At 36.8% G+C, this 26,609-nt stretch overlaps 1 protein-coding gene across 1 annotated transcript in view; it reads left to right on the top strand.

Annotated features, from left to right (window-relative positions):
• Positions 1–26,310, top strand: part of st8sia4 (ST8 alpha-N-acetyl-neuraminide alpha-2,8-sialyltransferase 4) — a 175,622-nt gene extending 149,312 nt beyond the window's left edge. The window contains exon 5 of the mRNA XM_028805290.2: positions 23,602–26,310. Coding sequence (XP_028661123.1) covers positions 23,602–23,884 — 283 coding nt within the window. The 3' untranslated portion in view covers positions 23,885–26,310. The remainder of the gene's footprint in view (positions 1–23,601) is intronic.
• The last annotated feature ends 299 nt before the right edge of the window (positions 26,311–26,609 follow it).

Raw genomic sequence — 26,609 nt, 5'->3', positions numbered from 1 at the left:
GGAATCTGGCTCAGATAAAGTTTTTGAAATGCAATTTAGCACCCTTTCTCTGACATATTTAAAGCAGCATTCTTCTAAACATTTGAAACACCAGTAACTCTACTGCTGGGTTCAAATCTCATGATGAATTGGGATCACCAATTGTATTTAGTCTGAACACAAAGTTTTGAAATAATACCTGGATAATACTGTGTAACACATCTAATCTGCTTTCTGTCTCACATTATTAAATAAGTATTTTGATGTGTGGTTGATTACAAGTATTAAATACATAATCAACATTTTTTGTTGCCCTAATTTCAAACATTTAGAATGGGATGAAATATGGGGTCACTCACATCTGAGGAGTCTAAAATAATTAAGATAAAGCATAATATATTTCTTATGTTAACAAGATCATCATTTGAGAAAATAGAATCAGAGTGTTGTTTGGCCGAATTATTTAATAACTTTTACATCTAGTTTGCAGGGCACAATATCATAGTTCCTCACTTCAGTATAAGCACATCTGACATTCTTGGTGGCTTCATATAGGTGTTTGAAAAACTTAATTGTTTAGCCACATATCAGTAGTTTTGGTCGACAAAATTTGCCAAAACATATTTAATAGAAGAAAAATTGCAAAGCATCTGCACAGATAGGGCTGACACTATCATTTAGGCAAATTAGACCATTGTATAAGGTGGCAAAATTTGGGGGGCAACATTGTTTTTAAACAATACAGACTCAAGGATAACTTGCAAATACTCAGACATAATATAACAGCCTTATTCCTGCTAACCTGATTACTTAGTTTTATGTTGTGATGTACATAAGCCACCACTATTATGGGTGTTGTTTGAAACCTGTGGGGGTCTTGAATGCATTGCTTAAGTCTGATTGAATTCAAACCATAATTATATATTTTGCCTATGCTGTTGATAATCATCTCCTAAATGGGCTTACATTAAAACATGCAGTTAAACTTGGCAAATATCATTTACTGTTGTTCATCACCATCTATGACTATTTACTTGCTGGAGAAGTTTTCAATAGTCTGTCACTCACTAGAAGAACTCTCAGAGATTGTATAAGGATTGAATACTTATGTGGCATTATTTGCATACGTTAGTGAGGAAGCAGTAAATAGGAATCGTGGGTAAATGTTTAAAAATTATCTTTATACTTCATTTTCATTGAATTTAGTATATTAAGCTTGTCAATTTATATCAGTAATCACAATAAAATGTATATGTTTATGGAGCTATTGATTTTAAGTAAATTGTTACTATCATCATAAAAGACCAGGGACCTCATGTATAACGCCGTGCGTAGAACTCACACTATAACATGGCGTAAGCACAAAAGCGGGATTATGCGTACGCACAGAAAAATCCAGATGCAGGAATCTGTGCGCACGCATACTTTCACGTTCTTCTTCATTTGCGTGAAAAGAAACGCACGTGCACGCGCCTTCTGTCCCGCCCCAACTCCTCCCAGAATTACGCCTCTTTGAATATGCAAATCAATATAAATAGCCTTCTGTGAAAAGACAATGGGAAAAGCACAGGAGAAAATATAAGAATTTCAGCGAATACCAAGTGGAGGCAAAGGAAAAACGTACTATTTGTTGGTTTAAACAGTGGTATAATCAACAAAAGGAAGTTGATGGACTGACAGAGTGTCGGAGAAACTCGAAGGCTCAACTTCACAAAGTCGCACAGTGCCCGAAATAAAAAAGAAATCACATATCAAAGTTGGTGTGAAAAAGCGAGTCGTAGCCCACCGTCTGAGTGTCATATGAAAGCTTATTAGGGTACAGACAAAAAAAAGGCACACAGTGGGGAAAAAAGCACGAAATGTCAACTTTAATCTCGAAATTTCCACTTTAATCACGTAGTTTATTTTGCCATTAAAGTTGAACATCATAAACTTCATCTTAAAATCGTTTAATTTACTAGTTTCTCAAATCCCATTGTAACTAAAGTGGCATGTTAAATGCTTTGTTCTGTATTTGATCTTCTATGTGCTCTATGTGTATGAATCACTACCTGCTTTTTAAACGGGCTTTCTCTTTCTCCGACAGGACACATAATCCATTACATTCGTGATATTACAGCTCTCTGAATAATTAAAATACTGAGATGTATACGTGATATCTTTTTCATGATGATAGGAATGAAAGCATGTTATTAAACATGGGAACACGGTGGCGCAGTGCTTGTTCATATCTCACGCAAGAGGCTTGCTGCGCCATGCGCAACCTTCAATTAAATAATTTATCACAGCAGTACTGTCTCTTTCAAACGTACTAACCTCCAATTCCTGTCCTTACTTTTCTTTCTCCAAAAACTCAATCGCCACACAATAAGCTATGTAATAGACGTGAAGCCATCTGTAAGCTTAGAACTTCGATTCTTCAAAACTTTTAAGGAACATTGAAATATCTTAGTAGTACGTGTTTAATTATTATATCCGTCTATCTTTCCAGTGTCGCGTCAGCACCTGCAAGAATACAGCGCAAGGCAGGAACAATTACTGAACTAGCTAGCGCTGCGGCATCGTGTCCTCACATGTTTAATTATAAACAATACAGATTATTTAAATGAAGTTAAAGTTTTATCTGTATAATATAATCAACATGTTTTGCTGCATTTCGTCTTAGAAATGAATACCGTCATCGAATGTAAATACGCGCTTTATAAAGTGGCGCAGGTTGTGCAATATTATAACTGTAGTGCAAGTTTACAGTGGGGTAATTGTACTTATAAGTCCAAACATTTCTACAAGGAGCACTTGATGGACTGATTTAGTGCCTTTAGAGTTCTTGGGATGAAACTGTTTCTAAACCGCGAAGTCCGTACAGGGACTAAAGCGTTTGCTGTGGCTGAGTCAGTGTCTGCTTCATGCTGTGTACCGATAATTCTCTTTCCAATCAGCTGCTGCTGTGATTTCCCACTCAGATACAGTGATATAAATACTCCGAGTGGTGCAGTAAGAGTAATGTGGAAAAAGATGATCTGCTGTGGCAACCCTTAACGGGATCAGCTGAAAGAACATGCAGTGAGAGTTACAACGCTAAAGCAGTTATGGTATTTGGAATACTATGGCTATTCCCTGGACCATTATATTGCTACAGGTTAATTACAATCAGATGCATTACACTAATAAACAATATGCAGTTAATTTCAGTGTATTTATAAAGCCGCGCCAGGAATGTGGATTTAAGAATGAAAGGGTGATCACACAGGAACAGTAGCACTGCTTTGACACTGGGTGCCGCCAGTCTGCAAAACCGGGCGGATAAATTGCGTACGCCAAGGAATGAGTTACCGTGGAAATGTGCGTGGCTTTACGCCAAGTTTAGGTTTTATACATTGCGATTTGAGCGTGGAAAGGTTCGTACGCAACATTTCTGTGCGTACGCACCGTTTATACATGAGGCCCCTGGTAGTTTGGTGGTTTAAACAGAGAGCTGCTGTACAAATTTAATAGTAATTTGATTATATAATATCAATAATTTGGGCTTATACTTCTGTGGTTTTATTTTTTTAGAGAACCTTTAAATTCAACATGTAAACAAATAAAGCCTGTAAATACAGCCCAATTCCATTTTTTTTCTGAAATGGCACCTCTCAAGAGCATATTCTTATGAGACAGACCTGTTAACAAATATAGCTACAAGAAATCAAATGTCCCCCTCGACATTCTTAAATTGTAAATTCATTGTTTTGTATCCAAAACCTCCATATTTCACTCTACCCGTTCCTGGTAATCTTCTCATGTCTCCTGGTTTCTACAATATTTACAGGTCTGGCGGTGAAGATTCCACTCAAAGCAAAAGGGGTAGTGGCAGCCATATAGAGAGGGCAGCAAAAATGCTGGAGTCAGCCTGTCCACAGATACATGGGAAACAAACGACATTCCAGCTGTGCCTGGAGTTGTTACTTAAAACACTTAAATGAGCCAGTCCCATGCCACCATGTGTGCCCCAAGACTGGAACTCTGTGAGCACAATGATCTGTGTTTATTTATACATATTTAATTTTGTGGCCATTTGTTGTATTTTGTTGGTGATATTTGTTCCATCTGTGTCTTTTGTTATTGTGGCACTGAGGCACAGGGGTTAGCATTTCGGCTTCACAGCACAGATTACAGTTTTTGGCCACAATAATTTGTCCAGCATAGTTGTCAGACCATTCCATAGCCCTCATGATTATTTAAAGACCATTGCCTCATTATAATCTACTCAAAACTAGTTCCGTTCTCCTTCCCTATTGACACTAATGCATTTCGCAGAGTTCAGCAAAGTTTCTGTGATTTTGATAAACTCATGGCAAAATTACCTCTTCAGGGTCCAGTCATCTCTACTAATAATCTTTTGGCTAACTTTGTTATGATGTGCTATACATGTTTAAAGTAAATATAATCCAGTGAAAGTGTATTCTGATCATAAATATGCACTAAAGGATTGAGAGTGGTGTGGGGGCACAGTAGTGTTAGAGTTGCTGCTGTCTTTTCTTGGTCTCAGGCTTAATTTCATTCTGGGATTTTCCTTTGTAAAAGTATATATGCTCTGCTCCCTTCCATCCAATGCTGTAGGTATATTTTTAAATTACTTGAAAAAGTGGATTTAAAAAAGGACAATTTACTTAATGAGAAAGTGTTTAAATTATCTATTGTACTTACTCCTAGAAAACACTTGAAAGTGTTTTTGAATAAAAATCGCAATTAAAACAGGTGCAGAGTAATTAAACATACAATGCAAAAAGTAAAGAAATTGCAGGATCTTAATTATATTGTTTCATAAACTCAATATAAATTATGATTAACACAATTATAATTTATTTCTAATTAAGTTTTCATTTACAAAATAGCTTTCTTATGACCACACATCCTTTTAATTAAAACTGCTAAATAATACAAGTTTGAGACTTTAAATAATATTATTAGTACCTCAAAAATATCAGCATGAGAGTACAATACACTTTAAATTTCCGCATTATTATCAGTAATTTTATACCATAATGCCTCAATTGTATAAAATTACAAACATTTTGCTCCACGTCTAGATGAAAGATTTGAATTTGCACAAACACCTGATAATTATAATTAGCCACTGAGAATTAAGCATTAAAATGCAATTAAAAACACTATAAAATATATGTGAGAATAATTTTGTTGATTGCAACATTGAACAATTAAATTTGGTTCTCTTAATGTCAATTACAAAAATTATTAAAAAGAATGTTTCCTGTATTAAAATGAGTGAAAATTGAAAAAAGGATTTAGGCAAATATATATTAGAAAAGAGAATGAATCAAATTTATCAAAAATCTCATATATCAAATGTGTGTTCCGTGATTAAAGTAGTTGGTCTGCATATTGTACAATGACCTGGCAAGCAGAAATTCATTAATCAGTTTATTTTTAATTAGAATCTTTTTTTCATATTTACTTGATCAGGGCATAAAATCAAAGCAACATGAAAAAAGCTCATTAAAAAAAATAAAGTATGAGTTAATTCAAGGGGCCTAGCAGAAAGAACATGGCTTGCAAAGTGACTGTCCGGGAAGACTATATTATAAAAATGAATGGATGCCCTTTTCAATTAATGTGCTCAATCAGCATGCACACTACTAAGAAGCAGTGTCCTCAGTACAAAACGAGCTGCAAATGAAATAATGATCTTGAGGCTCACTTAGGGTGCAAAGTAGCTATTAAAGAGGTAATTTCTTTATTAAGAAAACAAAATGTGGAAAACTAAAATGCCTTCCATTTTCTGCTAATATGCTGTATTTTCATTCAGAACACTTGTAGTATTAAGCACAATATGCATTCCACTCAAAAATGATCTCTGTCTATAGTTTGAAAAACACTAACATAATCCTGATATATAATTATATAGTGCAAAGTTAATTTTACAAATGAATAAGCAAATGTAGTGCAAAGTATAGACCCGAGAAAATGCAGAAGCCAAACAGCTTTACATTGTAAAGTTCAGTTCTAACAAATATGTAATAATAGTCATTTTCTTTTTATGAATGCATATGGTCAATAAAATAATACTGTTGTCTTATTGAAATATCCATAAATAATAAAAGCATAAATGTGACATTATACAGTAAGTTACATTTTTTTATGTACATATTATTATTATTATTATTACAGAGATAAGCCATGCGTTCAATTAAAAAAATAGCTTTCTACAGTACAGAGTCTTGGGTTGACAGGGCATCTTAACTGGTAAAATTAAGCAGAAGGCAGGAAGAAGTCAGTGTTCTATGAAATGCAAGGCCACATGGAAAAATAATTCCACAATGACTGTAAATCCTGTATTACTGAAGATTTTAGTCATGCACTAATTTACAGGTAAACAGTGTAAACTGATATGGATAGGTTTTGTGCTAGTTTTGGTACATGATGCATGGACAAACCACCAAACTTAATCATTAAGACACAGCTGTATACTGGGGTTCTTATATATGTTGGTAATCATTATTATTTTCTTGCATAATATAATTTTTTTATTTTGCCTGTTGTGTTTTAGTGACATTTTGTACATAGTCTGGGTGATGCCAGAGAATTTTAAGATAAAGTTTGTAAGACAGTTGAAGAATTCTGTATTCAACATATATTAGACAAAGGAGCATGGCAGATAGTGGTGATATGTATTGTTTCCCACAGAAATCTTATATAGCAGTGGGATCCTACTTTGGAGATAATAGGGGGACCCCTAGAAAATGTCACTATCTTAGACACATAACCATTTCCGTTATATTGTAATGTTTACAATTACATTTTTTGTGGTTAATTCACACCTATTTTTAAATTAGTTGTTTACCAAGGTTTAGTAGTATTAATAATAAACAACAATTAAATAAATAATTAAGGCTAATAAGGTGGTTGTATAATAATACAGTGCTCAAGACAGTATATAAAAGATAGCTATATTTAAATAGTGTATGGTGCAGTTTGATTTTATGTGGACCACTAAAACAACAAAAGTAGGCAGTGAGCTCTACCTTTAATGTGTGCAATACAAAAGCTTTAACAAATGAATTAAATGAAAAAATAAGCTTTCTCCATACAGTTTTCACAGTCTGAATTTCAGGAAACATTCAGCGCAGAGTGATAAGTCTTATAGATTTCAATTATATATATAATTTTGTTGCAGCTATAGTGGCTTATAGTTTTGCCAACCACTAAACTTTCTGTGTGCAGAAAGCACTAATATGGCTAGAACTACTGCCACAGACCTGTAGAATCTTGGGTTTGAATCTCGGCACAGGTATTGTCAGGACCATTTGAATTGTTCCATCAGCAGGAAAGACATAATACAGAGAATGGTTTAGGAGAGGCAAAAACAAAGTTTTATTGCATAAAGAGAGCAGTCAGAAACAGCTTGGATCGTACACAGATAATGAAAAGATTTATAGTCAATACAAAAGAGCTAAGCAAAATGATTGTTCTCTGAAAAGACAAAAATGTCAAAAACAAGACCTAAAACCAGAAAAAAAAATTCTTGTGTTTTTTACTGATGGGTCATTCAAACTGTAAATGTATAACACAGTGTTTAAATATAGCACCATGTCATTACACCACATTGCACACAGTGCACACATCCCTAGATACACACAGTATTGTTGCAAACAAACATGTGCCACAGATAACACTGAGTCTGACTTCACACAACAAAATGATAAACAAACATAAATAAAATAGAAATTTTACTATTTCCTTTTAAGCCCTGACAGGTATACTCTGTGTTGCTTTTAAGTGTGTGTGTGTCTCCAGGTACTCTATTCTCTCCGTCTTACTTGCCTTGCCAAAGATATCTACATTAGGTTATGCAATGACCTTAAATTGGCTCTGTTGTAATTATGCAATGGACTGATTCCCCTATCCCAATATGGGTGCTGGAATAGGATATGACCCCTGCATCTTTGAACTAGATTCAGTACTTTTGATAAAGCATGGATGGAAGGATCAGTCCTCATAAGAAGATTTTCAGTGTTCTGAATCATTCAAACTTGAGATATCTAATTGAAGGGATGACTACCAATAGTTAATTACATATGATAGTCTGAGACAAGTTAGACAATGTACACAAGATACAGTATAACACACAGGTACATTTGGCAAATAAGTCGATGAATATGAAAGATGGAGCATTCCACATTTTTTATTTACAACATATTTCATGCAAGATTCAGTTATTACATTCTTGTTTATGAAATAGTTTTGTAACAATGAATCATATTGAAATGTCAGATCAATAATAGAATGCAATTACATGTGCTAGAAGACTTCATTAAATATGTGCTTTTTAACTGCACTTTACAATGAAGTTAAAAACATATCACACATAGTCCTGTAGTGCCTCAATGGCCTTTATATGCAGCAGACTGTAGTTCAAATGATATGAAAATGGCATTCTTGATGTGTGTTAATGATGGAGGGTCTGTGACTAATTGTTCATTTTTATTAAACATAAAATTTTTGTAAAGTATCCCCAACACAGTAGTATCTAATAATTAGCAATTGTAAAATATCTATTTATTCAAGATGACTAATACTAGCATAAAATCAGTTTCAATGTTACCCTATGAAAGGAGGAAAGGAACTAAAATAAGTTCCCTGTCTAGCTATTATTATTAGTTAAACACAGTAAATCATTAAAATTATATAAATAAGTAAGAACTTGAAAAGGAAATGATTTATTGTATAATAGAAATACAAGTAGTGCATGATGAGCAAGAAGATCAGGGGCTTGCCAGTATTGTTCGTGTATATTGGGATTAGGTACCAGAGATCAGGGGTTTAAGCCACTGAAGCCTCCCATTTCCCAACATCACTGTCCATTTCCAGACTCGCCCTTGGTTTATATCAGTTAGGGCAGCTGCACCTCTCCCATGTAATTTATTAGTTCAAACTCCATTTAGCTGCCGGCGCATAATTTTGGTTCTTTACAATAATGATCTGCAGGTAATATTGTTCAATAAATTATGCTACATAATTTCTTCCCCCTTCCATTAATTTCCAGAAAAGTGACTTTTTTGTATTCTATTAGTTAACTTACCTAAAGCAGCAGGAGTTTGCATGCATGCTCTGCCCAGTGTCTGAATAATTTGCATTGGGCATCTGAGGAGCCGAGCAGCTGTCAGATGAGTAAAAGAGAAGAATATAATATAAGAGTCTAAGTCGACCGCTCTCAAGGTAAAATTGAAACAGTAAATGAATTCCTAGTTGGAGTCACTCAGAACATTTCTGTGTTTTAACATGTAAGAGTCGGCAAATTCGTTTTTGCTTTTCATTGGGAAATTTTTAAATTTAAAATTTTTACAAATTTGACATTTTACAAATGTATGTGAAAAGAATCCATCTTTGTGATAATTGTGAGGGAATAATGGAAAATATATATATTGTGTGTAATAGCTGCTGAAACAGAAACATTAACACACTCAAGACAGGATTAGGACTAATTTAAAATACTCCGATCAAAATAGTTTTAAATGTACTGTATGATTTGTGCCCTTAGGAGCCAAAATGAATCTCAGGAGAATTTACTTCTTCTTCTTCTTTTGGTTGCTCCTGTTAGGGGTTGCCACATCAGATCATATTTTTCTATATCTTCCTGTCCTCTGCATCTTGCTATGTTACACACCCATCACTTTCATGTCCTCTCTCACCACATTATTAAACCTTCTCTTAGGCCTTCCTCTTTTCCTCTTGCCTAGCTGCTCTATCTTTAGCATCCTTTTCCCAATATGCCCATGATCTCTCTTCTGCGCATGTCCAAACCAACACAATCTTTGCCTCTCTGACTTTGTCTCCAGATCGTCTAACCTGAGCTGACCCTGTAGTGTACTTGTTCATAATCCTATCCATCCTAATCACACCCAGTGCAAATCTTAGCATCTTTAACTCCGTCACCACCAGCTCTTTCTCCTTTTTTTTGATCAGTGCCACCGTCTTCAACCCATGAATCATAGCTGGTGTCACTACCATCCTGTAGACCTTCCCTTTCACTCTTGCTGATACCCATCTGTTGCAAATTACTCCTGACATTCTTCTCCATCCATTCACCCTGCCTGCACTCTCTTTTTCTCCTCTCTTGTACAATCTCCATTACTCTGTACTGTTGATCCCAAGTATTTAAACTCATCCACCATTGTCAGCTTTACTCTTTGCATCCTCACCATTCCACTGACTTCCCTCTCATTTACACACATGTATTCTGTCTTGTTCCTACTGACCTTCATTCCTCTCCTCTCTAGACCATATCTCCACCTCTCCAGGGTCTCCTTAACCCGCTCCCTACTCTCACTACAGATCACAATGACATCAGCAAACATCATACTCAATGGGGACTCCTGTCTAATTTTGTCTGTCAACCTGCCCATCACCATTGCAAATAAGAAAGGGCCCACAGACAATCCCTGATGTAATCACACCTCAACATTGAATGCATTCGTCACTCCTACCACAGACCTCACCACTGTCACACTACCCTTGCACATATCCTGTACAACTCTTACATATTTTTCTGCCACTCCCAACTTCCTCATGCAATACCACAACTCCTCTCGGGGCACCTTGTCATATTCTTTTTCCAGGTCCACAAAGATGCAATGCAATTACTTCTGGCCTTCTCTGTACTTCTCCATCAACACCCTCAGAGCAATCATCGCATCTGTGGTGCTCTTTCCTGGCATGATATACTGCTGCTCACTAATCATCACTTCCCTTCTTAACCTAGCTTCCATTACTTTTTTCCAAAACTTCAAGCTGTGGCTCATTAATTTTACCCCCCTGTAGTTACTACAGCTCTGTACACTCCCCTTATTCTTAAAAATCGGTACCAGTACACTTCTTCTCCACTCTTCAGGCGTCTTCTCGCTTTTCAAGATTCCATTAAACAATCTAGTTAAAAACTTCACTGCCATCTCTCCTAAACACCTCTATGCTTCCAAAGGTATGTCATCTGGACCAACAGTCTTCTTCCTCTTCATAGCTGTCCTTACCTCCTCCTTGCTAATATGTTGCACTTCCTGATTCACTATCGCCACAATATCTAACCTTCTCACTCTCTCATTCTTTTCATTCACCAGCCTCTCAAAGTACTCTTTCCATCTGCTCAACACACCCTCCTCGCTTGTGAGTATGTTTCCATCAGCACATCTTTCCTAGCTCGGTCCCTCTGTCTAGCCAATCGGTACAGGTCCTTTTCTCCCTCCTTAGTGTCCAACCTCTCATACAACTCATCATACACCTTTTCTTTAGCCTCTTCTCTTCACCTTACACCTTACCTCCTTGTACTCTTGTCTACTTTCTGCATCCCTCTGACTATCCCACTCCTTCTTCGCCAACCTCTTACTGTGTATACTCTACTGTACTTCCCCATTCCACCACCAGGTTTCATTTTCCTCCTTCTTCTGTCCAGATGTCACGCCAAGCACCCTTCTTGCTTGTCACCCTTGCTACTTCTGCTGTAGTTGCCCAGCTGTCTGGTAACTCTTCATTGCCACCCAGTACCTGTCTTACCTCCTAACTGAATTCAATCTTGCAATCTTCCTTTTTCAACTTCCACCATTTCATCCTTGGCTCTGCCCTTACTCCCCCTCTCTTCTTGTTCTCCAACATCATCCTACAGACCACCATCCTGTGCTACCTAACTACACTTTCACCTGCCACCACTTTGCAGTTTTCAATCTCCTTTAGATTGACCCTCCTGCATAGGATATAATCTACCTCTGTGCATCTTCCTCCACTCTTGTACGTCACCCTGTGTTCCTCTCTGTTCTTAAAATACGTAAGAATAAATAAAATTCATCATAGCCATGTCAATCCTTTTCGAAAAATCCACTATCATCTGAACTTCTTCATTCCTCTCCTTGACGCCGTACCTCCTCAGCACCTCCTCATCTCCTCTGTTCGCTTCACCAACATGTTCATTGAAATACATTTCAATCACCACTTTCTGTTCCATGGGTACACTGTCCATCACTTCATCCACTTCTTCTTTCTCATCCATCGCACACCCAACTTGCAAGGCATATGCTCTAACAACATTCATAATCACACCTTCAATTTCTAGGTTCATAATCATCACTCTGTCTGACACTCTTTTCACCTCCAAAACACTCTTGACATACTGTTCCTTCAGAATATACCCTACCCCACTTCTGCTCCCATCCACACCATGACAGAACATTTTGAATCCACCTATGATCCACCTGGCCTTACTCCCCTTCCATTTAGTCTTTTGCACGCACAATATATCAACCTTCCTTCTCTCCAACACATCAGCTAACTCTCTCCCCTTACCAGTCATACGGCCAACATTCAAAGTTCCTACCCTCAGTTCCACTCTCTTTATCTTCCTCCCCTCCTCCTACCTCCGGACATGTCTCCCCCCTCTTCTTCTCCTTCTTTGGCCAATAGTAGCCCAATTTCCACCAGCACCCTGTTTACTAACAGTACTGGTGGAGGCTGTTGTTAACCTGGGCCTCGACGGATCCAGTATGGAAATCTGTATTGTTGTCTGTATATTGATCTGGCAAAATTTTACATCGGATGCCCTTCCTGACCTAACCCTCCCCTTTTATCCAGGCTTGGGACCAGCACAAAGGAACACACTGGTTTGTGTATCTCCTGTGTCTGGGTTTCAGGAATATTTACTATGAACGGTGAAATGCAAAAGATTAAAATCATACACAAAAAAGGTGGCCATATGAATGGACAATATTTTCAGACGGAATCATGTGCATGGACAAAATGGAGTGGGTAAAACATAGATCCTTGACAATCTCCTTGTGAAATTAGTGCCATGCTAAGTCTACTGTGGCCAAGAATTATAAACTTTTTAATGTCACTGAGCTAAAACTTGAACCAGTGTAGAATAATCTCAAGTGTAACAAACATCCTCTTTTTCCTAACTGTAAAATGTTGTGGCAAACAAGGTGGAATAGCTTACAACCTTGTATCAGATGAATCGTTACAGGTGGTCCTGCACAGAGTTTTAGACTTGGACAAACTTTTGCAGATAATGCAAACTGTAATTTTTCAAATGTACTTGTATGTTATGCTTGAAATTGCAGAAACCTAAACCATATTTAGCTGATTAAGGTTTAATTTTCAGAAAGGAGCAGGCATGTTAAAACAATGCAATTTATAAATTTAGAATCACATTGTAATTAAGCAGATTTTGTCTTATAAATTTCAAGAGCAGACATCTATAAAGATCTTGTAAAAAATTTTATCCAATCTGCATAGCTGAATAATTTTATAACAAATAAAAATTACATTTATTTTAATAGGCCAAGAAAGTATACCTACCAAAATACTAAAACATTCCTATGTTTCATTTTCATATACACTACTCATGCCAATTTTCATGTAAATCATATGATTTAATAAAAAATATTTAAAAGTGTAATTAGTTTATTGATTTGTCTTGTTAACACCATAATGCTATGTGTTGTGAGATTAGAAACTAATTTAATCTCTACAGTGATTCACAAAACATCTAATATTTGTGATTGGCATCCTCTAAGGTGTTTTAATTCCACCATAAAATAATCATCAGCCTCTAAAGAAAACTAAAAATTCAGATATTTAAGGTTAGCATGAGACTTGACATTACTGGTGGAGAATGAAAAACATTGGCCAACACATCTAAATAATTTAAAAACACTTTTGAATCTTTTATTTTTTCTTTCATGCATTGGATATGCATTGGTTAATAAACGTTTAATAACAATGCTTAAAGCCTTTAGCTATTAAATACAAAGACAGATAAAAAGCATCTAATCTTCTGGTTCATTTCACTACATTTACCATGCTTGTCTTTGCAGTTTATGTATTACTCAGTAAATAAAACACATAAGTAATGACCCTGGTTTTATGAAGCTAGTGTGATTGTTAGATTTGTCAGGGTGAGGATATGTTTAATTTTGTACTAGTAAAAATGCAAGTGATCTTGCATAGTTCCGTGCTGCTAAATGTAAACTAACATCTGCATGGATTTTGCTTTGAGTACTCTGGGCTTTCCTCCCATATTCAAAAAGACACGCATATTATCTTAATTGACAACTCTAAAATAGTTCCTGGCATAAGTGTGAATGTGAGTGTACATGAGTGAGCCCTGAGATTTTGGGGCACCTGGTTCATGTCTGCTTTCTGTCTTGCATCCTGTGATGGTGCGGCTCAGCTCCATACTACCGCTTACATCCTAGGAGCCTCCCCTAATGTACCTGAGGATGAGCCAGTGGATGAGAACGCTCACACAGAGCAAGGGGTAGGTACATAAAAATGTAAAAGTGCTTTTATTAAAAACAGTCAAGAACAAAGTGTCCAAAAGTGCAGAGCATCAAAACATTCAATAAATAAATACATAATCCAATAAAAAGTGAAAGTCTGTGAAGTTAAAATGCAGAGTAAAACAAGAATTAAACCGTCACAGTCATAGGGTCCTTTTTCCATCTGACGAGCCAACGCAACTTCTACTTTGCCTTCCAAGCTCTCCCATCACTCGGCCAGCAGATACACAAGAAACTGCAATCCTTTCCAACCTGACCCCCGTCTTGGCTGCCTCAAGCAGCATCGGCCAGACTGCTCGGGATTGGTTGTTCTCCCATCTTCCTTCTCGCTCCGTTGGTGTGCCTGTGATCCCTGGGAAGGATTCCACCATGCTTGCACTTGCTCCTCTACAAATATTCAGTGGGGCAGCTGCTCCTAGAGTGCTGATCCTTCGATTCTACGTGGGACCAATTACTGCACTGCCATTCCACACCAGCTGGCTGGCTCATCCTGTCACTCCACCCGATGATGTTCTTGCGGCTTTCTTTCTGTTCTGTCTTCTTTCTCGTTCTTTTCTCAATGCTATGTTTCTGTCTTGTGCTCCCCTTTTATACACTGGGGAGGGTTGCAGTTGCAATCGCCTGATTGCCGCCTCAGGCTGATAATGAGACAATCAGACTGACTGCACATTCCGATAAGGCAACAAATGGTCGGCTGACTACCTTGCACCAACCCGGAGACAAGCTGTCTTTTTTGTAGATCGTCTGCACCTGCTACACTACCCAGCGTGAGCACATCAATTATTTATATACTTAGATACCGACAAGCCACAGGCCTCTCGTACCACACATCCAAAGCTGCTGGCATAGACTCCAGGATTGAGAGTTTTTTTTTGTTGCTGAATATTTCTGTTTGACAGAATATTAGTCTTAATTTCAGTTACAAAGTAAAACACATGAAAATATAATTGCAGGACAAGACTGATAAATCATGTAATAATTAAATGTTTTCTCTGTGTGGTATCTGTGGGTAGAAGTAGGTGGAATTTTGTGTTATGTCCTTGCATGAAATATGAGTCTTGGCTGAGACTTCTTACATTATCTAGGTTCTATGCTGGAGGATTTGTTTGCAGGAAATCGTACTAGCTAAACATCCATTTTGGTTCAGTTAACTTACTCTATTTTGCTATTTAAGTAACTGTTTAAAATAAGATCAGATTATTCCTCTCTTCACTCATTTTTTAGTGTTCTGCTCATTCTCTTGTCTTTGTTTTTAGTTTTTTGGTTCAACCTTTTATCAACAACCCCTGTACCAATCTGAACTTGTGCTCAGCATGTCTTTTTTCAAGTTGTCTATATTCTGTAAAATCCGGTCCATACTTAAACCCAAAAGCAGCTGTTGTGATTGGAGATAGAGAGTACCTGTGAAATAATGTGGTGCTTAACATAATGTATAATGTGATGGGGAATATTTTCAAATTCTGGCACTGGCATTTCTAAATCTGTAACAATACACAAACTCCCAGTCCAATACAGGTTAACCTTTGGCCAATAGCTGTATTTTTTCAAACTATCACCAGAAAATGTAGAACTTGAAAGTTTTTGGTAATCCCTACTCTTGAATTTTGTTTTGAATAGGCTAATGTAAAAGATGCAACAGATTTGCAATTAGTAAAAACATCAAAAATTGAAACACAAGCGAAAATCCCACTCCCAAGTGTTACCCAGTAAGTTGGTTGGGAGGTCATCTAAATGCCTTATACGTAAAAGTCTTTCACTATGTACATTTATTCCATATCACACCTAATTCATCTTTAAATGTAGGACACAATTCTCATTTGTGTTTTCAATTTTAGTTTCTGTTTCAAGTGCTGATAACAGTTTTAGGGTGTTTTCACTTTCATGCTTACAATAATAACATTTTTTAAATTGTATGTGTATGTTGTCATTGGTGACAGGACTTTCACATGTTAACAGGAAAAACGCTACACTGTAGGGTAAAGCAATATGGACACAACCACAGTGACATAAACTAAATACCAAAATGGCATACTAGACTAAACATTTCTATAGTGATTTGATAGGATTGTAATATCTTAGGCCTGTTTCTTTCAAGTTAAAGTAGGAATTTTAGCCTAATGTTTGCTAATAGGCATGCTGTGTTGTCAGCTGTTACAAGTGTGCTAGCTTCAACAAGTTGCTAGCCCTTGGCAATGACTATATTGAATAATTTACAAATAAAAGCCTCTTGCCTGCTATAAAGTATTAAATTCATCAGCAATCCTCCTATATTCCGTATTCATTTTGGTCAGATCTCTAACCTCTTTTCAGTTTTTTGTTGAATAGCAAAGTATACATCTACTAAAACAACTAGTTGTTCAAGCAGCATTGTGTTTACAAAATCCTGCAAACATTTAGTTTAGTCTAAACAACATAAAAAGTGGATAAAAATCTAATTTTGGACAGAAGATTCAATTTCAATGTGGTATGTGTTATTTACAGCTAAAAGAGGGTGCAGTTTCTGTTGTTGTCCAACTGCATTTCCAGTTTTGCAACGCGTAACACTAATATGTGCACATAGCGTGAGTGTCTATTTGTGAGTAAGCATTCCTCTTGTTGGACTGGGATTCAGTACTGCCAGGATTGGCTCCAACTCCCCAGGTTTCTAATACAGAATAAAATGGGATCAGGATGAATATAATATTTTATAAATTCTGAATAGATTTGTTAAAAAAATTATACTTTCTTACAACCCTATATGAAGCTTACATCTTGCTAAAGAAAGAGAATAGTATGGTAAGCATGTTACTACTGATTAATTGTCAGTGTTTTAAACACAGTAATGTATTATGCTATTAGCTATATGCATTAATAGCCATGGTTAGCTGCAGAAACACTGTTCACAATGGACCCTATGCAAGTTGCTTCTCAAGTACTGAGCTATTATACTTTTTTCTTACTAATACATATTTCACAGTTGGAGCACAGTCAAGATAAGTGACTTGCTCAGGGACACATAACAGCAAGTCATTGGTAAGGATGGAACTTACATTCTTATGGGTTATAGTCCAGTGCCTTAGTCACTATAATATATTAAGCAATAATTTTAATTTAGAATTACTATCAGTGTAAAATTAATTAAACATTATTTAACAACTGAGAGTCAAGAATGACTGTCTTTAGTTCTTCTGTTCTCTACGGATTGATTAGATTACATTAAAGTCACAGCTCAGCATTCCATGGGCGCATTATAATTAGGTAATTAAGTTAATATTGACTTTCCTGGCTCAATATCATTATGTAAAGGTTATTGACACATTAGGCTAATGGGTTATTGCTTTATTACCAATATAACAGCTTTCAGAAATGATGAAACCTCTGAATAAAAGTAGTTAGCACAAAGTAAGCGTTACTGCATTCAATAAGATAGAATCCATCATGGAGCTCAGAATTATTTTGCCCCCTGACCTAAATTAATATTATGTTTATAAATGAATTGTACAAAAAGATATTATGTCAAGTACCTTCTTGTATATTTCCTCTTGATATTGCTAATGCCCTTATGTGAATTGCTTGTTAGGTAAAGAGGGTATTTCACAGGATGTATTTCAAAAAAATTTCATTGTGGATAACCTGATATTTTTCTTTTTGCCACAAAATACAGTAAATATAGTATATCTTCTTCTTCTTCTTCTTTCAGCTGCTCCCGTTAGGGGTTGCCACAGCGGATCATCTTCTTTCATATCTTTCTGCCCTTTACATCTTGTTCTGTTACACCCATCATCTGCATGTCCTCTCTCGCCGCATCCATAAACCTTCGCTTAGGCCTTCCTCTTTTCCTCTTCCCTGGCAGCTCTATCCTTATCATCCTTCTCCCAATATACCCAGCATCTCTCCTCTGCACATGTCCAAACCAACGCAATCTCGCCTTTCTGACTTTGTCTCCCATTCGTCCAACTTGAGCTGACCCTCTAATGTACTCATTTCTAATCCTGTCCATCCTTGTCACACCCAGTGCAAATCTTAGCATCTTTAACTCTGCTACCTCCAGCTCTGTGTCCTGCTTTCTGGTCAGTGCCACCGTTAAAACACGCCACTACTGTCCTGTAGACCTTCCCTTTCACTCTTGCTGATACCCGTCTGTCACAAATTACTCCTGACACTCTTCTCCACTCATTCCACCCTGCCTGCACTCTAGTGCTGGGCGGTATACCGGTTCATACAAAAAACATTTTTTATTTTTGTTATGATATGGATTTTTTTTATACCAGAACATTGGTTTAAATAGCCTAAACAACATTCGGAATGTGGTGCAGCAGGACACTGTTTAAGGGGGGACCTTTTTCACTGGTGCTCCGCAAAATACACGTACAACAGAGTACATGCGTTAGTGGAGGTATTGAGCGGTGAAAATGGACAGAGAATGTTCTGAAACTGAAGCTGTAGCAGACGATAAAGTTGAACATGATGACACAGAAGAACTTTTTTTTGCTGTCGCCACACTGCACAGCCAGACCGTCCGAGGTCGCCACACTTCCCGTCTTCCTTCATGCTCACTCAGTCGCTCCTCCAATCCATTGGGAGGTCTTACATTTCGCTCACCCCACTCTACACGCTTAGTCAGTGGGGTGAACCAGCCCCTAGATCGCCTAAGCCTGCACTCCCTCACCGAGCCCCAGCTCGTGCCTCCTTCTCCTTCCTGGTGTCTGGATCGTCTCCCATGACAGCCTTTTCCCTTCTTTAACCTCCTTGTGTTTTCTTTTTTCCTTCCCCCTATCCTGCCGGCCATTAAATATACATCTCTGTGGGCACAGCGCCTTATTCACACGCCGCAGTAAGCCGATGAAGCAATTGAGAACGATCGGGTACGACTTGCCCCAATCACCTCATCAACTCCCCGCGGTCGTGCAATCGTGCCCACGAAGACGGACATGGCAAACTGGATTTAAAAACGGACAATTTTTTTTTTTGAAGCCGCGAACCCACCATACCACAAATAGCATTATAAATGCAAGTTGCACTTTTATTATTTATGTATATAGCTTAGCTTGAAGCAAGGTCCATATTAATGCAATTTGCCTTAATGACGGTTCAGTTGGTAAAGATGTCATCACCAAGTTGCACTTGTTTTATTTTTATTTTGGTGACTACAGTGTAATGTACCTGGGCTTGAAGTTTTGAAGTAATAGTATTATTACTGGAAGTTGCACTATTATTTATTTTATTGTTATTATTTACTAGTTTAAATATTACGCAGTTTAATGATGGTAAAGTTGTTTAAAAAGTCACTTTAATGTGTCAGTGGACAGAGATTGTTAACATTAACAGAAAGTGTGGTTGGTTTACAAAAAATATTTACCAATTGTTTCTTTTCTAAGACGTGTTCAGTGCAATACAATTTTTGACAAGCACCTCTGGATATTTTACTAAGTCTAAATGCCTCTTTGGATGACAGAATTTTAGTTTAAGTTGTTTGCAAAATTTGTTCAATGAAAAGGTTCTATATTTTGACAGCAACTGTCATGCAATAAGATTCCTTCTCTTCATTAGTGCCTCATTAGTGCCCCACTCCTTGAAAACTATCACTTTATGGGGCCATGCAAACCTGCATTAATACTTGTGTGCATATTAAAAAATTTTTTCTACAATGTTGTTTTGTCTTGGTAGGTACTTTCCCCTATTGTATTATTAATATGTAGCCTTAGAATGCCTAATCTCACAGACTTGCCACTGTTTATAAGGTATTATTGTATATAACTTATCCCCACCTTCCCTTCTATATCTATAACCTCAGGCAATTAGATGTAGTAAAAAGGCAAGCAGAAGTTAAGTTACACATATGTTTTAGTTTGGGAAAATGGTTTCAAGGTTTTAACAGAAAATAAGCAGGCAGGAATCAGAGAGGAAAGGTCCAATACTTCAATTGTGTTTACTTGTTCAGATATAATATCAGTTACATACAATATAATAGCAATATACATGCAGATATAGGAATTGTACTATTGACTCACAGTAATACAGATATATATATGAATTATACTATTGACTTACAGTAATACAGATATATGAATTATACTATTGACTTACAGTAATATCAAAAGACCCAGAGCCATCATCCTAGACCAGTAGACTGAGGGAGCCCGCGTGTCAGTCTCGTCAGAGGATCAACTCGTGAGCCTGGTCCAATACCGGGTGGTGTGCACGTTCCCCACGGTTGAGCTTCCGAAGAAACTGAGGGCGGAACCTTCCCTTATATACTAATTGAGTGTCCTTGCCCAAAACGGCTTACGTGTAAGCAGTGTATACAGAAGTGATCAGTTTCAGCACACACCCTTCCACGGGACGCGGTATTGTTTTTCTTCTACTTGGCCCTCACTGAGACGGTGCCTAGTATCAGAAGACACACAATAACAAGCGTTGCTTGCAATGAAGCCCCTCGAAGTGAAAAACAAGTACATAGCCTTGACTGTATTCCCATAACATTCTGAAACTCTTTATGAGAAACAAGTTTTTGCACATTCTTTCGCTATCATCCCAGACATTCCAATCTTTGTAGCTGGTTTTGCACTGAAGCGACCAACCCCCCCCCTCTTACTCCTTTATTTCATCCCTTCTCCTGTTACAGAGAAAACCTTTTTTATTACAACATAAAATAATGTATTATTGATAATATTCATAAATAATAACAAAATGCAAAGTATATTTGAATATTGGCAACCATACAACCTGATTAAATGGTGATATGTAGTTCAGGCGGCACACATACTTGTAGTTACTTAAATATCTCTAGTTAAGGCATCATTGGTGCTCAGCTTTCTGCTACATGTCTGTTCAATATGGCTGCTGAGCTGTGCTCTTCATTGTGTTGTCTTCATCATCACAGGTTAGCAAGAGATGCTTCTTTCAGATGTTGACTAGTAAGAGAGAGATTGTGAGGTTAAACACATACATTTATAGATGTTCTGTCCAACCCCTAGAGCCAATAGGACATCATGGTACTTAAAGGCCTCTGAAACAAGCCAGTTCCAAACAGCCATACCTCAGACCAATGGGGGAATAGAACATCTTAACACTTGCCCCCAAACCATATGTTAAAGTACACCTTAGCCTACTTGCGGGGGAGTAGAAATGACTTTAGCAAAGAAACACTCAGCAAACTGGTTTAAGACACATCCCCCAAATCCTGTTGTAAAATTCACCCATTCCTGGGGGGGGGGGGGTAAACACTAAATTACATTGCTAAACAGTAAATTACAAATAAAGACATATAAAATATTCATCAAGTTATATGTAAAATCTCACATCACAACAATGTACAGTTCTCATGACAGTGGAATAGGTTATTCTTAGCCAGTCTACTGCAGTAATTGCGGTGGAAAATGTGGTTAACTCATGCATGGGTAAAAAATACCATTGAATACCGTGAAACCGGTACAATTTTGAAAAATACCATGATATAGAATTTTGGTCATACCGCCCAGCACTACTGCACTCTCTTTTTCACCTCTCTTCCACAATCCCCATTATTCTGTACTGTTGATCCCAAGTATTTAAACTCATCCACCTTCGCCAACTCTACTCCCTGCATCCTCATCATTCCACTGACCTCCCTCTCATTTACACACATGTATTCTGTCTTGTTCCTACTGACCTTCATTCCTCTCCTCTCTAGAGCATATCTCCACCTCTCCAGGGTCTCCTCAACCTGCTCTCTACTTTCGCTACAGATCACAATGTCATCAGCAAACATCATAGTCCACGGGGACTCCTGTCTAATCTCATCTGTCAACCTGTCCATCACCATTGCAAATAAGAAAGGGCTCAGAGCCGATCCCTGATGTAATCCCACCTCCAACTTGAATGCATCCGTCACTCCTACCACAGACCTCACCACTGTCACATTTCCCTCGTACATATCCTGAACAACTTTTACATACTTCTCTGCCACTCCCGATTTCCTCTTACAATACCACAGCTCCTCTCGAGGCACCCTGTCATATGCTTTCTCCAGGTCCGCAAAGACGCAATGCAACTCCTTCTGGCCTTCTCTAAACTTCTCCATCAGTAAATATAGTATATATGGGAAAATAAATGATCAAAGCCTTGCTAGTATAATGTTTAGAGTATGTGATTATTTCCATATGCCTTTCTGGTTGAATACGTATAAATTATTACCATTATTGGTGTGTGTTCTGCAGAACATCAGTGTAGTGGTTTGGGTTGATTTGTTACGGCCCCAAGTTCTTCAGTTTGAATGTTGGCCTGGTCACAGTAGGCAGAAATTACACATTTCCCCTACGATACTCTGATTTCTTTCCACATTTCAAAGATGTGCCAGTTTAATTAACTGGCAAATCTAAATTGGGTGCGAGTGTAAATGAATGTGCCTTGCAGTAGAGTGGCATCTAGTATTGCATTGTGTTTGATGCTACAGGGATAGGCTTAGGCAACCCAGAACCTTTTAAAGGAAAAAGTGGATGCAAAAATACAGTGGTTGGTTGGATTAGTGTGTTTGTTTGTTTCTGGACTTTCTCCCCATGCCTCTGTGGGTATTTCTATAGAAAGTAAGGTTTAACCTTCCCAAGCTCTGCATCACATGAATTGTTTATCTAAACTGACCTGATGTAACTGATTGTTGGTGCATATATAAGTGTGGCCTGTGACGGACTGGTGCCCCATCCAGGGCTGGTTCCTGCTCTGTGCTTAATGCTGCTGGGATCAACTCTACACTCTATGACCATATTGGACTAAATATGTTTGTTAAGTTTATGCTTGAGAATAAAGTTCTGACTGATGCTGAAACCAGTTTGACATATTTTACTAAGTTTTGTATGTTTTTATGTTATGTGTTATTGAGTTGCATTATGCTGTATACATGTGTATACATGTGATATGTGTGTATTATAAAGAAGACATACATTATCAATAGAGACAAAATAATCTATCTAATCAGGCACCCAGGACCGCAGCATAGCCAGTGTGGGCTTGGGTATGTAGAGAACTTTAACATAGTCATGAAGCACATTCTTATAGAAAAGTGATTTTGTTAATGAATATTCATAATTAAGATAAAATCAGTTTCACATTTTATAGTCAAGTGTTTTTGATACAAATTTGTGTTTATAGGTACAACTGGCAGTGTATATAAATGTATTATTTGTATTATTATTTTAACAGTAATCTTAACATTTTTTTTATTATTTTTTAAACTAAAATCATTTTTGACATTTATATTTTTCATACCAGCTGTAGAATTTTATTTTGTATTATACTATTTATAGGATATTAAAATTCATGCTCCCTTTTTTTTCTTCTCCAGATATTGGCTGACCAATAAAATTAACATCAAGCGCCCAAGCACAGGACTTCTAATGTACACCTTGGCTACCCGCTTCTGTGATGAGATTCACCTTTATGGGTTTTGGCCATTCCCCAAGGACTCCATTGGAAAGCCTGTTAAATATCACTATTATGATGAACTTAAATATCGATATTTTTCCAATGCCAGTCCCCATAGGATGCCGCTGGAATTTAAAACATTAAAGATGTTGCATAGTAAAGGTGCTTTGAAATTGACAACTTCTAAGTGTTTAGAGGCATAAAGTGCTATGCTTGGAGTCTCTTGTGCCCCAGTGGCGGACCACTTAACTTGCCATGGATTTGACAGTGAAGAGTGTTCTTAATTGATGGACTGACAACATAAAAGGGGGATCAATGGAGACTATGCTGACAGCTGAAAGAAATGAAAAGAAAACTGAATGTAAGAGATGTGTACCAAAATATCACCAAGCAACACACAAGACATAAATGCTGTTAATTTTTTGTTTTCTTATATTCTGTAAGAGCACTTGTGGACAGATCATTTTAGAAAATAAAAACAAGACAAAATAGGCCACTTCCGATTGAGTTGCTGAAACAAAAAATGAAAGCCTTTTGCTTGATTGGTGCATTTGTAAAGAAAAATGAGATATTCTAAATTGCTGCCAGTTTTTTTTTATGTTGGAAAGACATTGTTTTACTTTATTACCCTTTCCAGTTATTCTTAAATTATGATATTTTTCATTAAAATGTCTACTAGTGAGGGCTGAGAGGTTAAAGACATTGAGAATGCTGTCACATGCCAGTAGCAGAAGTGATGCAGCCCGCCCTGCCTCATTATTACTAATGTGCCATAGCTTTGCACATCCGTAAACCTGTTTAAAGGGTTATCAGCTGTGACGGCATGGTGCAATAAAATCTCTAAACATGAAGGATCAGAAAATGATCTCTAAAGGTTATGTATATTGTAGAAGCAGGTTAGGATGTTTTTAAATTCCAAGTAGGTGCCCTTAATTTTGGTACCAAAGATTCCGCTTGCTGTTAAAGTACAGACCTTATAACTAAAATACTGTGTGAAAAGTTTAATGCTGTAATGTTGTGATACTTAGAGGCCTCAGGCTAAACTATTTTTCTATTTGTAAATGTGCTGGTGCAGTGATTACCAGTATATTGTCTTTTTTCCTCTCATAAGTTGCCAAACTGGGATTGCTGCTTATTTAAAAATAAATCATCCACAGTACACTCTCTCTAGTAGTACACATTTTAAGACATACTATGGTGTTAAAACCATATTTTTCTATAGGAATATGAATGTTATTATTAGATAGCGCAAAGTAACCAGCTACTGTAATTGTAAAAATGTGAATTAGATACTAGTGAAAGTTTAAAAAAAAAAAAAAAAAGTTGCTGCATTGATTTGCTGGCTTCTTAATGAAATGTTCCTGAGCTCAGGACAAAGCTTTGTAAAGGAAAAAATATATATACCATTTTTCCATAATGTTGCCCACATTTCAATTTTAGGATCTTTTTTTAATGAGTTTGAGGTAATTTATGTTGAAGATGTTCATGCTTTATTTACAGAATACCTTTAAAAGCAAACACAATCAATTAACATATCAATATTTATCATATTGCTATCAATGCTTTCTTGGGCTTTTCTCTGTTTTCTTTTTTAATTTACATATGATAAACTATACCAGATTTATAAAAAATATTTATGTATGTATTGTGGTGCATACTTTGGGTTACTTTTACTGCCATTATGGGCTCTTTCTCTTCAGCAACAATGGCAGTAAAATGGTGTGCATTAACAGGTTAAGGGATCAAAATAACTGAGCACCAAACTCAGAACTGAAATAGAAGTTGGGCTTTGACATTAGGTTGCTTTTTAAATGTTTTTTTCTTTGTTGTTGCAGATTTGTCTTTATTAAATAATGTAATTTCATAACAGGATGCAATTTAAGTTTAACTTACCAGTTTCCAAAAACTGGCAAAGGATCACAAATGCTGACGAGCCTAACTTCACATTCACGTAATTCCTTCCCTGTGTTTTCTGATCCTACATCAGAACTTCTAAAAATGAACAAGGGTCTGGCTTCAGTCACTAAAAAATAGCAAGGTTGCCTCTCCTCCTTCCCAAGTGTATGACATTCGCTGATGACCCCCTGGAGTACTGTATGTGCCGGCTTCTTGTGCACAATGATATGTTTTGTGAGAAAGGCACTCTTCTTATTGCCCTTACAGTGATTGCTACATATTGGATTCTACAGTAAACGAAAAATGCAATGGTCAGAAAGTGTTACCCATTCAGCATTTTTTCATTTGTTTTATTAATTTAAATTAATAAAAAAAAATCAGATCTTTGTCCTCTGCCTTTGGGACTGAACGTCTTTGGCGTATTGACCCAATATGTGAAATTTGTCTTAAAGACAGGAAAATCAGACATTTTGTGTTTTAACTTTTGTGTGAGAGTGTAAATATACATCTGTGATGTATATGGCTACCATAATTTGTATGTAAATACTATTTGTATAGGATATCCAAAACCGACTTTAAGGTAGTGAATGTTGTTGGGTTTTTATTGTTAAAATATTTGATACAGTTGTAAATAAAATGGGTTTTCAACTTTCTTTTGTAAGCTGAATGTTAAAGTTAATATTTCTATGTATCAGTGAAAAAATAACAAACTTTTTAAGTCTGACAAACAAAAGTATGTGTCTCTTTATTAATCTGGACAAACATTGACAAATTCTCCAAAATTAATTTCCCACCTTGTCTATTCGCCACCCTGACCTTCATAGGTATGATGGATATTTCTTTAAAATGTAAAGAATAACTGTTCCTCCATTTTTTTACACACTTTTTCAATGATGAGGGATGTAAAGAAACAAAATAGTTCTCAGCATTACCTTCAAGAAAAACTTGAAAACTAATGAAAAATGTTATAAAAGCTATAGTAACAATGTTTATACAAAAGCCATTTGTAACAAAGTGAAATTAGGGCATCAA

This window comes from Erpetoichthys calabaricus, chromosome 7, assembly GCF_900747795.2.
Source record: "Erpetoichthys calabaricus chromosome 7, fErpCal1.3, whole genome shotgun sequence".
In the NCBI taxonomy this organism is placed as follows: Eukaryota; Metazoa; Chordata; class Cladistia; order Polypteriformes; family Polypteridae; genus Erpetoichthys; species Erpetoichthys calabaricus.
This window is presented reverse-complemented; position numbering and strand designations above follow the sequence as displayed.